Source organism: Hippocampus zosterae, chromosome 19 (assembly GCF_025434085.1).
Source record: "Hippocampus zosterae strain Florida chromosome 19, ASM2543408v3, whole genome shotgun sequence".
Lineage (NCBI taxonomy): Eukaryota > Metazoa > Chordata > Actinopteri > Syngnathiformes > Syngnathidae > Hippocampus > Hippocampus zosterae.
This window is the reverse complement of record NC_067469.1, coordinates 3,206,646-3,223,295: the sequence shown is the minus strand read 5'-3', so window position 1 is coordinate 3,223,295 and position 16,650 is coordinate 3,206,646. Positions and strand designations below refer to the sequence as shown.

At 43.7% G+C, this 16,650-nt stretch overlaps 1 protein-coding gene across 12 annotated transcripts in view; it reads left to right on the top strand.

Annotated features, from left to right (window-relative positions):
* Window positions 1-16,650, top strand: part of LOC127592078 (disks large-associated protein 2) — a 39,611-nt gene that overhangs the window by 8,251 nt on the left and 14,710 nt on the right. For 5 of the 12 annotated variants that reach the window (XM_052052517.1, XM_052052518.1, XM_052052515.1 and 2 more), the window contains 4 exons: window positions 9,155-10,314; window positions 11,893-12,107; window positions 12,950-13,106; window positions 14,202-14,421. In XM_052052517.1, the coding sequence (XP_051908477.1) occupies window positions 9,155-10,314; window positions 11,893-12,107; window positions 12,950-13,106; window positions 14,202-14,421 (1,752 nt within the window). Of the gene's footprint in view, window positions 1-9,154; window positions 10,315-11,892; window positions 12,108-12,949; window positions 13,107-14,128; window positions 14,422-16,650 lie in introns of all 12 variants that reach the window. The other 7 variants (XM_052052516.1, XM_052052523.1, XM_052052524.1 and 4 more) reach the window with 3 other exon arrangements.

Here is a 16,650-nt window from a genome sequence, read left to right as displayed (position 1 = left end):
ATTTTTGGTTTGTAAAATTAGACAATGTACAACTCACCTGCACCCGTCTCCCCAATAGACGCAGGGTACGAAATGTATATTTGAGACCAACGTATCAACTAATAATATCTTACACAAGTAAGTATGATGGCATATAACCATATTGATAGTTTGTGGATTTTCTCGATCTCAGAGGCCAGGCATGAGGTACTCTTTTATTTTATTTTATTCTGCAAAGAAACAATGTGCGTGCGGTTACACAGGTTGACATGACCAGATGGCTTTGGCTCCTCTTTGGTGCCATGCTACACGCTGTGTGTTAATAGTCAAAGTGCTCTGACTCACACTGGGCAGAAGCCCCTGCCAGGTGGTATGTGTCCACATGGGGAATTCGGAGCGCGAACGCTAATGCGCTAAATCACGGTTTGGTCCTGCAAGTTCTTTTTCATTAATTCATGATTATTATTATTTATATATTTTTTTTATCCAAACCTGTGAAATAAGAATAGGACAGCACGATAAAATGCAATATGTGATCGAGGAGTTTATGCCTATGATAAGGTCGCTAATCTCCCAAGAAATCCTGATGTCAATTTTAACCCGTTCAGCCGATGTTCCCCTCTACAAAATCCTTCACAGCAGTAATGCTACCACCACCAAGTTTTCTTTGTGACTTCTTGGCCATAAGATGCCAGACAAAAACAATGAGGAACCAAACTGCATCCTTTGGAACAAGACAAGCACAACAACAACAACAACAAAAGAGGAATTGGGCGGTTGGTCACGGTAAGGAAACAAATATTATTTGAGTGGAGACTGGGGCAACAAGAAAACAGGCCACGGCAGCAAATTTGAGATTATGGTGTGCAGTAGACCACTGCACGATCCAGAGCAAAGACACAGCGATGGGGTAAGCCAATGTTACTAAAACATCATTTCAGTTGTTGAAATGAGCACAATACCTGCCAATCCCCCCCCCCCCCCCCACACCAAATCAAAGTGCAGTCCGATTCATGTTACACTTAGATTCATTAGGTGGTCTCGAATGACTCCAAATGAATGCTAATGTGTGCTAAATGTGTGAGCAGCACTTTGACAACATGTCTACCATAAAAAACTAAATAATGTGCTAATTTGACAATGTTGTTCTCAAGCTGCCAATTAATTCATAATGAACACAGTCAAATAGGCCGGGCATGCAATTAGTGAAACTGTCGGTGATATCCCTGATCAGTGCTATTTATAAAGTCCTGAAGCGTAATATGAAGCATGGCGAGGAGGTTGTCCTCCCAACATGCTTGAAATAACGATGCTGACATACAATTCAAAACAATCAGATCATAAGCATGACATGCAAAGTGGGCATATGCAGCGTAAATCCAATTTTCGACACTCGAACCTACAACATGCCACTCGTCAGTGTGAAGTATCATTTTCCACTTCCGCTAACCAGTCATCAGGATCAACTATCTAAAGGTTGTTTGGAGATGAATTAAAACAAAACAAACAAAAACAAAAAAAAACAGGGGGGTGGGCCCGGTCTGGCAGATGATGTAATAACCACGGTGATTGGCTGTTGCCTGGATACTGTCAGACAGCAGAGAAAACACGCCAGCCAGGTCGTATTGTCTCGTTCGGCATGATGCCAAAAGAATGTTTGAAGAAACCAATGCTGCCCAATGACAATAACCTTTGCTCCATGTCCATTTTTCCAAAACAGTCACGTACTGTGACGCGTATGTCGCGAGAGTCTCTCTTTATATTGCCATGTGCTGCTGTGATGCCTGTTCTCTTTGAGAGACTTGCTGTGACCTTGGGAGGAGGCCAAGCTGACAGGCCCTGTCTGGATGATACGGATACTTGCAGCCAGCTGTCTCTTAGTTTGGGAGCTACACCCGCTAATGAGTCCGTGATGGTGCTTTAGATCGAGTGCCCAGATCAAGTTCTGGTCCTTTTTCTGTGGCAAGAAAAGGGCAATTCAAGTAGTTTCCTCTTGGAGTGGGATCTTAGCTTTTTGACGAGGCACAGTTGAAGGCTTAATTCCACTTCAAGTAGCCAGTCAAACCACCATCTGAATGCACTTGAGATGTTCCTTGACACCGTCATGTCAGGAGAAACTGCGCTGTTTTTTTTCCCCCACACCACACAGAACATTACAGCCCTTTTACACCATCAAGAAGAGTGCCCGCAGTGTCTCCTTCTAAATTGGACATGATACTGCAATGCCGAGATGTGTGACCTGACCCGAAAAAACAGTCAAAGCATTTGTTGATTTCAATTGCTGCCTCCCCGAGACGTTCAAAATGTTATTTGGTTTTGCAACAAATCAGGAATCGTTTGTGCTAGTTTGTCATTGATGTTGGAAAGAGAAATTGGAATTGAAGAAATGACGCCCGACAGCCAACGACAATAACACGACAAAATACCGCCGGAGGTTAATCGAGAAATTTCAGATCAAATTCTACATAAATGCTCAACTGAACGGGTAATAAATCACAGCGCTTAATATAGGAAATAATAAAAGTGCTTTGTCAGTTTCCCTGGCTCGTAGTTGTGCTGCAGTGGTGGCCAGTTAGTCACGCTCGATCTGTTTAAAAGCCAACAAAGACGGGGGGAATTAGCAATGACAGAAGGGCACGGATTGTTTCAGCTCGCCTGACAAAATATGCAAATGGTGTCATGGGAGAGCTGAATGTCACCTCAAAAGATGACTGACTTATTGGCAAGGTCTGCGCGCACGCAGACATGAGGGAACAGCCGAGGCGTGTTCGTCGTCTGCGTGTGTTTTGATGTATTTCAAGCTCACGACGCGCACGCCTGAAAGGGAAATTTGACACCGCAGAAGCAGGGACACTCCAGATGTATTTTGGCATAGTTCTTAGCAGAGTCACACAAATTGCTACTAGCGATACGCGAAGCCAACGTCAAAAGTTGTATCATATTTTCTCAATGCGGTGATTGCTAATAAATAAATACACGATTGCACATGACATTTACAGGTGGAAGCGTGCTCGTGTCAGGCATGGCGTGGGAGCGGAGCGGCAAAACTGCCCGGACTCAAAAGTTTCTGTCTTCTCAGTTTCATTCCCCTCTTGAAAAAAAAAAAAATACAATGATGCAGCTTTGCTCTACCTTTCCGTCTCCTACTGACATATCCGGTGTTGCTTGGCAACCAATATTTTGTGTGTGTGTGCGTGTCTGTGTGTGTGTACCCTTACACTCATATATCTTTTAGAAAAGGCACAGTGAAGGCTAAGTTCTTTGAGCGCTGACTGTGGGTGTTAAAACATTTAAACGTGCAATGGTGTTCCTCAGCAAACTCGAAGAACAGCTTTCCAGCTTTTTCACTTCATGCTAATCTGGTTAAGTTTAAAAAAATTGTAAAATTTGGAGAGAAATAATTCAAATTAATACTGTAGTTGAACTTTTAAGCGACTTGTGTGTTTCTGTGGCTTGTGACTGTACTTTGTTGTCCTCGAAGCAATGAGGGGTTTTTTTTTTTGGAGTCAATAAAATAAACTACCATCACAGTTTTTGACTTTGTTGCAAAATCTATTGTCTGACAGTTGAACACACAGTGGGGAATGTAACTGCTGCAATCAGAAGTCCCTTAAAATAACAATAAAACTAGCAACCATGAATGGAGTAGGGAGCTATCTAATTAGCCAATCATTAGCCATCTTGCACAACGTTGTAAGTTGCGTGTGTGTGTGTGTGAAAAATGTGCTGTTGAGTGCACTCTTAGCTGAACACACAGCAGATACTAGAGAGCACGGTTGTTCACAGGCAGATTTGAGTCAATATATAATATTGTACTGATATCTACAGAAGATTGGCGTCTGATCTAACTCTGCTCGTTTGTGTCCTGGTTTTCTTCTCCTAATCAGCCTTGGGCCTATTAACTCATTCAGTACCAGCCAATTCTGGACCAAGTCTGAAAAGACGTTTAAAAACGTCTTTGGGAGTGAATGAGTTAATCAAAGCGGGATCACTCCTGCTTCTCCCCGAGTAACATATGGCCACCATATTGATCGTTTCATTACTTGTCATGAGGAAAACGTGCAAAGTCGTCACCGACCCGGTCTAATTATATGATAATGGATTCCGAAGAGCAGCTGATCTTGCTGTAAGTGTAATTATCACAGCATCCCGTTTTTACTTTCATTAGCAGCCTGTCTCTGCCCTGTGCTAACAGAGACCTCGAGGAGGTTCTGCAAATGTCCTTTCACACGGTGGGAAAAAGGGAGATAAGTACCCGTACATGTAGCTTTGCTCATAAACAAAAGCAATGACACCAAGAGGTGCACAACATCCCACTCGTGGTTAAAACGGCATAAACAACTAATGACTTGTTGCACAAATATTACTTATATAATGCTGTAATTAAGGAGCAGTGGTCGACCTGGAATGAAAGGCTGAGATTTTGAGAACTCGTTTTTCTTCATGGGGTAAGGAAGCTTTTTTTTTTATATGCAGCAAATAAAAACAGAACTCAACAAATTGCCATCCCTCGAGTCGAGTCTGTGAGAGAATATTATACATCGCCGATCAGCCATCTGGTTCCCAAACACCCAATGGCTAGGTACTCTGCACATGCACATTCAAGTCAGTGTGTATTGGTTGAGGTGCCTAAATAAATCAAAGCAGTGTTGCCTAATAATTTATGCACATAGTTTCCCAGCTCCCTCAAATTATTCAGATAAATCACTTTCCCTGCGGTAAAATCAATGAGTGGCACACTCAGGCATAAAGCAAACGCAGCTCTTGCCCCATCTGTGAAAACGAGGGTTTCCCCACTTAAAGCGTAATGTGTTTATGAACTTTATGAATGATGCATTAGGACGCAGTCTTGTTTACTTCTGTAATTTATTTTCTCTAAATGGAACTGATGTAAGGGTTGGCAAAGGATACTCGAGTAGTGTGAAGTTATCATAAACTGTGATCAATGGTTAACAAACAACCATCACAGGCTGAATGTAAAATATAAAATAATGGCAAATACGAGATAATGTTTAGTGATTTATTTGAACTTTGTGTGATGAATGTATGACATTTTTAAAAACATTTGTTTTGGGTTTACTGTACCCTGCACTTCACCACGAGGGTCTAAACTGATGACCTTGGAATATGCAGAAGTCTAGAAATGGTTACACAACGCTTTTTCCAACTTGGGTGGATCGATAAAATGCCCTTTAGAGGTCCTCACCAAGTTTCTTGGACTTTCTTATTATGAGCATTGATTGATGGGAATTCATCCATTTGATGCTGGTGGGAACAACTACTGGCTGTAGTAAACAATCAATCGCGATGAATAAAGCTTTGTCAAATTAAAATATATCTGAAACGTTTAGGTTACCTACTTAAACATATGATCAGTGCGAGCGGCTCATAATAAGTTCAACTTCGCTAATGATGATTAGAAAACGTTTGAATTTCAAATCAGCCCTCTGATTCAAATATTATTACCCACTGGCTGTGAGTGACGTCAATATGAATAATGCTCAGAGTGACAGGCTGAAGTGGGGTTTTGTGAGTGTGTGTGTGTGTGTGTGCGTGCACTGCATCGTTTCATTTGTTTATTTTTTATTTTTTTTAATGAGGAGCACTGGCTACCGCCGCATGATGGTATAGAATGTTACCTCTCATAGGATGTGCGAGTCGCCGTCATTGTGGAGTGTCCCATGTCAGTTGTCATTGATGGCCGACGTTGGCTTGGTGTCTCCGTGCCTTTAGAGAAAGGCAAATTAAAGGTTATGGTGCATTTTAGGTGCGCTCGTAAATTTCACCCGAAAGCAAAATATCCCTAACTTTTTCTGAGTAGAGTATGGCATGCAGATAACATTTATTTTCTCATTTAAAAAAAAATAATAAATGGCATGTTAAAGGCAGAGGCAAGCAACGAGCACAAAAGCAGGTTAAGTGCACCCGATGACTCATTACACAGATTGTGTAACGAACGTCAACATTTTGTATTAGTGGCTTTCACGTGTCAGCTTTTCCTACTTTATCTGAACGAAGCAAACATGCCCTTTACACATTTACTCTTAATCTCAATGAAATAATGCGAGCGAAAGCAAATGTATGCATGTCAGTCATTTTTTGCCGCAACTGTGAAATGAAAGTAAAAAAAAGCAAAAGTCGACTATAGTATCATGTACTGGATTACGATAATGTGTTATGACCATTTCTAGTCATTTTGGAAGGGATTGTTTCAGGCCAAGCTTCCTTTTGAAGGGTTTTTGTGTGTGTAGTGGTGTTAGCGTAGGAGGCTCTACGGGCTACTGCGCAGTGAGTAGTGAGGAATTATGAGATCCTTATTTGGCCGTTTCTTCTGTATAAGTGTGCAGAGAAGGGACAGGGGCTGTGGTCCAAAGTGTGCGGCGTCACAGTAGAATCAGTCAGTGTCTGTCTCCGACAAGAACAGCTAAAGTGGAAAGCAAACCGGTCACAAAATACATCACGCCGACAGAGCAAATTAAAGTCTTCAATTGGCTTCTATGAAATCTAATTGAGATAATGTTTTTCCCGTCAGCATTGTCGTAACAGACTCTTCCCACCTGCTCAGATTGTGTTTCGGTTTATGATTATAGTGGCTGATTCAATTGTGTTGTAATGTTGTAAGTGTCAAATATAGGCCGGGCAAGCATATAACGATTCAGTTCCAAGGGGAGATTGCAATCCCAGTTTCACAGTCATAGACTAGATCTTTGATGGCAAGAGTGAGTCGTCACTAACTTGCAGTCCTTGGGTGATATTCATTGGTCAGGGGGAGTATCTGTGTGAGTAAATACTTTTTAAGTGTAAGATCAATCGGGAGCTTATGCTTGGTGACCAGCGATTAAAAAAAAAAAAAATCAGCACATGGAAAATATTTTTCACCGCAGTGATTCATGCGCTACAGTTTGGCTGCCTGTTGCTCCGTGCCTCCCTGTGGCATTTAGCTAGCTGCGTACTGGTGTGGAGGAGGAAGGCTTCATTTATGCCAAGTTATGCAACCATCTTGGGAAATGCATGGCCAGGAGATGACTGGAGCAATGCCGCACAGATTTAGCTATACCTTAGCAGCCAGCAGCACACTAGTCTCCCCGCAGTCTAAGAGTAGAGCACGCAGTGAGGCTTTCCCCTGTCTTTTTTTTTCTCTGCTACGCTGGCCCTCATACCCCCCCTAATGTGTGACATCTTTCTCAGGATGAAAGTGGGTTACAAGCTGCATCAGGTGCTGACAAAAGCAGATTTAAGGTCGTGAGGAAATAGCCTGCGGCGCTTACACCACAGTAACGGTTGCGTAAGATGCTAGGCAAGAAAGCTCACGTCTGCAGCATTCAATGAGTGTTCTGTAAATGACAATGTAAGTGGAAATGTCAAAGCATCGGGACAGCCGCAGAAACACAAAATTGAACAAAATAGGGTATTGCTGCAGCTGTCAGTATAGTGGAAAAGGTTTACGAAATGGAAAGTCATTGGGAGTATTCATCCAGAAGAACATGCGAGGTCAAACGGATGGTGAAGGTGACCTGGTGAAGTTCAACGAATGTATCATATTTTTTTTCTCCATTTGCTTTATGCACCCACTTCCACCCCAGCTCATCCTTGTAATGTTTTAAATCTCTTCTCATACCATAATTAAGTCAAAGTGCAGTAGGTGCCCTTGCTTAAGTGCTTTAACAAAACTCTTTGGAATCTTATATTGAGCAGCCAGATATAGGTTTGGTCAGACACTTGAACAAACCTCCAAAGGTCAATCCAGGGAAATTATAGAGGTGAAAGCTCTCCTCCATGCATTAAATATCGCAAAGGGAGTGGGCAGTATTGTCCGAGACAGAGTTCAGAAACTCATCCTCCCTTCTACTACCGCCTGGAGAGAATTCAGCCCTATGACACAATAAGTTTGTTTTCTGTCAGTTTGTTGAGCCTGCCAGCATCCTCTGCCTTGATGTCACCTCCCACACATGCACAAAATGGTACACTGGCCACTATGCATTGGCAAATAGTGCAAAGCAGACTGCTGGAAATACTGGATGACCTGGGCCACCTCGGGCTGGTTTGTGCTGTTGTTTGAGTTTTTTTTCTTTTCTATTTGAGACAAGTTCCCCAGAAATCGACAATCTTTTGGTCATCAGCCTCTTGCTCTGCTACGAAACCCGCTTTGGGCTTGTTCCGCTCTCTAATGAATGCGGCGGTTGAGTCCTACGGATTAGGTGGGAGCGGCACGAGACATTTTAAAATGTGTTGCTGGTGTGCAGACAGATGGCGATTGAGAGTTTTACTGGAGAACTAAATGCAAGAGATTAGCGCAACAATTTAAGGTAGTCTAAAGATGAAGTCACTGAATCACGTCAGAAAGAAATTGAATGCATTATATATAAAGATCAATACGGAAACAGAATATTGCGGACGGGAAGCAGTGTCAATTCAGCTGTGTTTCAAAGTCACAGGAGTCTCACTGGAACATCGCTTTGTGGATACTTTCATGGACACATAGAATGCGATTCATTTGACTTAAGTGCTGGTCACCACATTTGAATTATTCAAAAATACGCACCAAAGTACCATGCTAAGCTCAAATAGCTTTGTGACATTATGCACAGAATGTGCCCTTAGCCTCTTCTTGGTGGATCGGATCCACCCGAAACAACCTTGAAAATCCTGTTAGAGAACCTTGGGTTTTTCAGCAGCGGTTACCATGACAACGGTGCAATTTATTTCTGGCTCCTTTCGAATGGTGCGCGAGATCAGAGATCCCAAGCATTATGTAAGACGGAGTGCACTGCTCTACGCTGGGGTTTCCTGCTGCAGAGGAGAGGAGTAATTAATGAGCTCAGGGTGCAGGTACAACGGTGGGAAGTTGAAAATAGCTCATTTGTTCCAACCCACATTGTATCCGCTCTACAATGTTTTTATCTGAATTTCCTCCTCCTGATTAGTGGTGTCGCTTCCTGCGCGATTATGCAATTAAATGGCTGACAATTTCATTTCAAATTCAATTTCACCCAGAGAAATATCACACCTGATTATGCAATGCATGCCATGCGTGAATAGAGTGTAGCGCTGTCACAATCGAACGATTTTAGAATTTATTTATGAAGTGAATACAAGTAGAATTCTTGGGATATTTTTTTTGTTTTTAAACATTCTTCCTCATGTTTTTTTTTTCTTTCTGTCTTACTCGTTGAAGCAGACCAGACGTTTGCACCTTGGTCCCGGTCTCGAAAGTTCAATGAAGCCAGACACCTCCCTCCGGCCAGGAACATGAAGGGCTTATCGGGAAGTCGCTCCCAACACCAAATCCCTTTACCCCATGGCCTCGACTATGATCCCTACGTGCATGACGTCCACCCGCACCATGGCTCGGACTCCCGCCACACCTCCTACTTGCTCAGCCCAACAGAGAGCTGCCCTATGGACTTCCAACATCGCTACTCACCACGGAGCTCCATCCACTCCGACTGTATGATGATGTCCCCGGTTGTGATGCCTCCCATTGCCGTGTCCGACCACATCTCCAGCAGCACCTTCCCCCGAATGCACTACAGCTCCCAGTATTACGATTCAGCAACACGGGACGACTGCGTCGCCATCACCGCCTCTGCCACCTCGCCGGCGGTTGCCGCCGCCGCAGCCGCCGCCGCCGCCGCCTCCTCGCATCACGGCGGCACCAAGAGCAATCGCCTCCCTGCCAATCTGCTGGATCAGTTTGAGAAGCAAATGCCACTCCACCGGGATGGCTTCCACACGTTACAGTACCAGCGCACATCCACCACCGCCGAACAACGCAGCGAGAGTCCTGGCCGCATCAGACACCTTGTTCATTCAGTCCAGAAGCTCTTCACAAAGTCCCATTCCCTGGAGGGATCGTCAAAGATGAATGGGACAAAAGGCGACATCGTCGGAGGCGCAGGATCAGGGGGTTACCATCATCATGGCCATCAGACAAACAAACACGGGAGCAAGAGGAGCAAGAGCAAAGAACGCAAGCAACGATCTGGCGGCTGGTGGAGCTCCGACGACAATCTGGACAGCGATAGCACCTACCGCACTCCCAGTGTTATGTCACGACAGCACGGGGAACATATCACCCATTGTTACCCAGATTCCATACACGGACACCACTTTGGAGACCTGTCACTCAAGGCCTCGAAGAGTAACAACGACGTCAAGTGCATAGCCTGTGACAGTATGGCAATGGCGCCCGAAGGCAAATTCATGAAGAGGAGCTCCTGGTCTACGCTGACAGTTAGCCAGGCTAAGGAGGCTTATCGAAAGTCATCGCTCAACCTAGAGAAAACCATGATGCACACAGACCTGAAGCCTTCACGGACCTGTCACTATCTACAGGTTAGTGTGACTGCACAATACAGTTACAGAATCACACGCAATCTCTCATTAATGGGGGGTGACTGCAGCCACAGGAAAATGCGGAATGTAATGCAAGGCACAGTAATATTGGTAAACTCTGCATTTCCAATTTAACTAGGACTCAGATCAATATCCACAAACACCCAAGGGCAAAAAAATAAATAAAACGTGACAGATTTATTGATTAGCAATGAAGCAAAGAGGCTTTTTGGATTCCCCAATGCTATCTACGAGTCAATGACTGCGTCCCTGAGACTGAGATCACGATATATTTAACCAGGATTCCCTTTTGTGTGGACACCACTGGGAACGATTGTGTTTTTTACAGCACAACTGAGTCGATCATTGTCACAGTGAGACTGAGAACAAAGAGGTGACTAAAAGACCCTGATACAAAGTACATTTGCCAAAAGATGGAGAAAACCTATTGACAAAATTAGCTGCACAATACAATCAACTACTCCTGTCTGTAATTAGAAAGCGAAAGTGGTCTGAATATCTGCGCACACATCTCGCTGAAGACTCCCAAGTAGCAGCTGTTGAGCGACTGTCAATACAGCAGCTCTCTGACTGGCGTTTAACAAGCTGATGAGTCAGCCGGCGGAGTCCCTCCAGCTGCCACCTGATCACATCCGGCATGCTCTCATGAGAATTTCGAAAGGTGTTGCACAAAAAGTAATGCACAGACATTACTAGAGATATCGTTTTCAAGTGCTTTGTAAACATTGGTTTTCTCTATTCAAGACTTTGACACACCAGAACATTTATCACACCACTTTTAGCTACACAATGGTGCCATTCTCTCTGTGCTTGTACTTTGTCTCGTCTGGCTTTGTCCCAGGTCCAAAAACACCAATATTCAAAACTTAAGACTCTTAATTGTGTTCATGGTGGTGTGTCAAAAGCCCTGCATATGTTCATGCTGCGTCTCGTTGTTCCTTTCTGCACATCTGAGGCACGTTTGTCAAGTGAGGAAGTCTCACATGACTGAAAATTGGAGTAATCAGCCACTCGTCTCAGTGCTGGAGCCAACGAGCCGTATTATTGAGCAAAGTGAGTCACTCTTAGAGTGTTATAGGGACAATGAGCCCGAGTTAGTTTCGCTGTGCAGTGGATTTACTGCATAGACAAGTATGCGTGACCCACAATCATCAGAAAAGGGCAGATATGGAGAGCAGGATGTTCATTATATCAACCTTCATCGTAGCACACCTATGCTCAGGGCCGCCCAGACCGAGTGACATGGTTTGGGCCTCCTAATGTACTGCAAAGTACGTTATTACATTTGCAGATCGAAACTGAAGTAGACTGGATCCAATACCCATGGGGTGCGCAGAGAGAAACAAGTTTATATTAGTGGAATGTTCTCTTTACAGCTAATGAGGCAAGAGCTTATGCAACTTGGAATACAATGTCTCAATATCTGAAACAGTCGTCGCCCTTGTTTGGCTAATTGGGCTGCATTGTACTTGTAAATATCGCTCGTTTGCCAAGTCTGACACGTGGTCTCATCGAGGGGACTTGCACCTTTTGTTCATCACACAAATAAACCGCCAGGTTCCTCAAGATGAGTGGGGAGGATACCCTGGGGAGAAGGATGATGAGATCCCATGTCGGCGGATGAGGAGCAGTAGCTACGTCAAAGCTATGGGAGAGGTGGATGATGATAGCGGCGATTCTGAAAGCCCCAAGACCTCCCCACAGAAATGCGTTCGGCCGGATGCTCTGGTTCTCAAGTCAGCCATGCAGAGACCCCATTTCGACACCCATAGGTAGGTCTGGTCCAATGTATCCGTGGCTATTTGTTTCCTTTTTTTCGATGGTTTGTTTTATTGAGCTAATTCTTAAAACCAAATCAACTGCAAGCGCATGGTGACAAATTAATCCTTCGTTGAATCGGATTCTCTTATTCTGTCAGAAAAAACGAACAAACATTTCATTCATTTAAATTTCCCCTACAAACGATGAAACATCCCACCCATCCTTCTCGCTGCGTATGCTTTAATAGCGCATGTTGCTCTCCAGGGCTTCTTTTTTTTTCAGGCAGTGCGAAACAAAGCCAAAAATGTGAGAATGTAGAGGGGCGTCATGCATCTGCCATCCTTCAGCCCGCTCACTTCTATTTTCATTGGTGCTGTCACAGCAGGGTTCTGATTACTCCTACTTTAGTCCAAACAGACTTCTTTTGTAGCATTGGAGGCCAATCTAGTCGTGCCATATGGTTGAAGAGAAACCAGTATATATATATTCTATTCTTGGACTCAACAACAGGAGATAAGTAGATCGGCACTATAGATGCCAGGTGACTTAAGCAATTTCTGGATTGTTGGACACCCGACTGAATGGAAATTGATCTCATGACAGTAAACTTCCCATGAACAACCCATTGACCTCAATCTATAATGAGGAATATATTTTTCTCCCATTAAAAATGGTTTCACGTGGGCATCGGAATCAGATCAATCCAAAGCCTTTTTAATTAATGAAGGAATACAGAGAATCAGCATCGGCTTAATGAACAGGCAAAGGTGCCAGTCAGCAGGTCGCATAGTGTAAATCAATCGATGGTCCATGTTTGACTTCTTGTTTGTCAATTGCCCTCGTTCTTATTCAGCCCGGGCTACCGCTTGCAAACCATGAGAGACATGCGGGCGCACCCGAGTGTTACGTTGGACCCCGCCACCACCTTTCATCCGCCGCCCTTCCGCTCTCGCAACCAGAGTTACATGCGCGCTGTCAGCACCCTCAGTCAGGCTAGCTGCGTCAGCCAGGTGAGTGCCAAACGCGCATTTTCTCTAAAAGCAACCGAGATATTTGTTTCATTTTACCGAATGTATCTTTAGAACGGTACAGATATTGAGACGGTTTTATTGGAGGTCAAGAGCTAATTGTGTTTTATGGACTGAGGTCAAAAAGCATCAAGTTGTTGACCTGTATCCATAATTTAATTTCCTCTCTGATTTACATCCAGACACACAACAGCATTTCATGTTCATTTGACAGTTAACCATTGCCAAATATGAGGAGGAAAAAAAGTTTTTTCATCAGAGAGCAAATCTGCATGTGTTGAAAAGGCCACTGATATATAAGTCACTTGTCATCCTGCAGGCCTAAGCAATAACGTAGCTGACGAACGTGCGAAAGAGCTAACTGCTACTTACGTCACAAGATTAGCGGCTAGGCACAGGGGCTGTGAGACAAAGCATCATAATTAACCACACATCAACATTTCCAGGTATTTCCCTTTTCATACGCTGCTATCAGTTGTGCGAGTCTGTTCTGGAGCTGCTTTGGACCCTGGTGGTTGCGACAGTAAAATGATTTGTGAAGTCCGTTTATGGAGAACAAGTAAGGAGAGGAAAATGTGTTTTTGTCCGAGATCGAAAATAAGCATACCATCAGCCTACAATCTTTACTCTATTAAAGAATTGGTGTGAAACATTTACTGAGAATAGCAGTGGGATTAGTGCAGACTGATAATACCAGTCAACTGTTTAAATGCAGTTATTATTATGAAGAGTAAAGGACACGATTGGAAGAGCTAATGGACCACTGGAAAGTATTACAGTATGTTTTTTTTGTAGAAATGGGTATGAAATAGTCCTGTGGGGGAAGGGGTTTAGGGAACATGAAAAATTGCTGCGCAATTCAAAGCTAACATATGTCCGACTGTGTTTTGTTGTGCTCTATCCTCTCTTTTATTTGATTTTGACTTTTATGCAGTTTGAAGTTGGTTGGGAATTGTCAGTGGCATGTCCTTATGCTAACACTCCTTCATATTTGCTGTGCAAAGGGGAAGAATCAAAGTGAGAAAGAGAAAGGAAGAGGAAAAATTAAGGACTGCTATTCCTGTTTTTGTCTCTCAGGTGAGTGAGACTGAGATCAATGGCCAGTTTGAGTCAGTTTGCGAGTCCGTTTTTAGTGAAGTAGAATCCCAGGCTATGGAGGCCTTGGACCTGCCGGGTTCGTTCCGCACTCGAAGCCACAGTTACCTCCGTGCAATACAGGCTGGTTATTCCCAAGATGACGACTGCTTGCCTTCAATGACATCCTCCACTGTCACTTCAACTCTCAGATCCACAACAGGTAAAACAATAACCCGCTAAATGAGAGAGGGCCTAGACCACATATCCTCATGCATCCTATACATGACCACAAACTTGACATACCTACATATGTACAGTGGGGAACCCTTGATTTTCTGAGATGCCAAGCAGTTTTTCTTTTTTTTTTCCTTTTTCTTTCTTTTTTTTTCATTGCCCTTAGATGGATTTGCTTGCGTGTCACTTTGCACGCTCCATGCATCACTCGATTGGTTACCTGTCCATTTGCAAAGCTGTAAACCGGCAAAAGGGATGGGAGGGTCGCATACACTCACCACCACACAATAGCACAACACGGCACAGCCACATGACATGGCATGTCCACGAGAAAAAGGCCCTGAGCATGTGAAACTGTGGTGTTCTTATGTATACGCTATTTGTTGTGAGTCTCACAGAGGGCTGAAAGAAGGGCACGGGTAAGGGGTCGGGGACTGGTAGATTTTTTAAAAAACTTTGGACAATAAACTACCTGCCCCTCCCCCTGCTCCCATGCACCTGCACATTAAGATCTGGTCATGTAATTGGCAATCTAAAAACTAGAACCATACGATAACATTAAGGTAAGTCAACAAACGCTAGAGGAAATACACATATATACTGGTTGCACAAATGAACCGATTTGGGTCATGGTAACGCTGATTTGCCTTTGGCTATTTGAGGTATTGCTGTACTTGTGTGACATGAAATGTCTGCAGAGCACCGTCAGGCACACTGATGTACACGTGTCCCTCACGAGACCGACCACCGGTTCATCCAATTGAAGTTAAATATCCAACTCTACAAACTGAAAATTTACTCCATAATTCCAGGACACATCTTTATGTGACACGATATTTGCAATACTGTTCCAAAAGTTAGGTTTCTTTGTGCAAGCAGAGCTTTTGCAGCAGTTCCCTCACCAATTGCATTTGGTGTTTGCCGTAAAGAGTAAAGCTATGAACCCTATTGAAACATTTTTTTTCTTGAAATATGTGCACTTATGCTCACCATACCCTGCTTTTTGTACTTGACTTTTCTGACCATTTCAAATGGAAAAGAATGTGGGGTTTTGGTTTCCCTGTTCAATTAGGATTTTGGTCATTTATTTCAACCTATCAACTTCAATTTGGTTTCCATCTCCAATTTCCCCTCCGTGATAGAAGCACTGAGGACAGATTTGAGTGCTCTCCAATCCCACCGTCTTATTTGCTGAACTTGAAACAGGTCAAACAATCCAACTTTCGAGGACTCAATGGCAAATGTACAGCTAACGTTTTGCCGACGTGGAGGAAGGGCTCCGTGGATGGCGATTAGCGATCTCCCATTTACGCTTTATCCCTCCTACGGTGCAATACGACCAACGTCCCGATGGAAGAGTGGCCTAGAAATTAACGTTACCTGGATTGGTTGGGACAGAAATCGATCCCACTAATAACGTTTTTCACGGTAGCATACGAGCAGACCTAGTTTATGTCTGAATCGTATGAACGTGTCCACCGAGGATAGCGGGAGGGGAAGGGATCCCGCGTGTGGTGCTCTGTAGGGCAGATGAGCGGCAAACCCCTCTCCATTTGACCAACCGTCTCGAAGGATAACCAGGGGGAAAGAACAACTGGAGGCATCAGTGATGGTTGTTGCAGGTATTCTATTGATACTGAAGCATACATATATCTATGCATATGTGTTTGCACTGCCTTCTCAGTGAATAAAATAGCTCTTAACTTATAGACCTTCTATAAGGGAACTGGTAGACTGACTCTTGTCATTTGGAGCAAACAACTCACAAAAACTCAATTTCTGTGATGGATCAAGGACGCAGGCAAACGCAACGCTGACTTTTGTGAGTTGTTTGTATGAAGTGTGCGGAGATATTTGTAAATGTAAATATTTGAGAGATGTCTACTTCCCAATAATCCAAATGTTTTCATTTTGCAATCATAGAGTCGCCACTGTCTCAGATGTCTCATATGTGAACGTCTATTTTTTTTTCTCTTCTTCTTCCCATGAAAGTGTGGCTTCTTGTTAAAAGCAGGGGGCGGCAAAGTATACCCGTTGGCATTGAGTCTGTCAGCTGTCTTTGACTGTGGGATTGCAGCTCTCCCTTGTGCAGCCATCAAGTTGGGAGTAGTGTGCGGGGGGGTTAAATTAGTCACCTTGGACCTAATATGTTCAATAGGGTTCATAACTGTTTTTTGGTCCAGTGGGTTGTGGATCTATCACTCTCTAGACATCT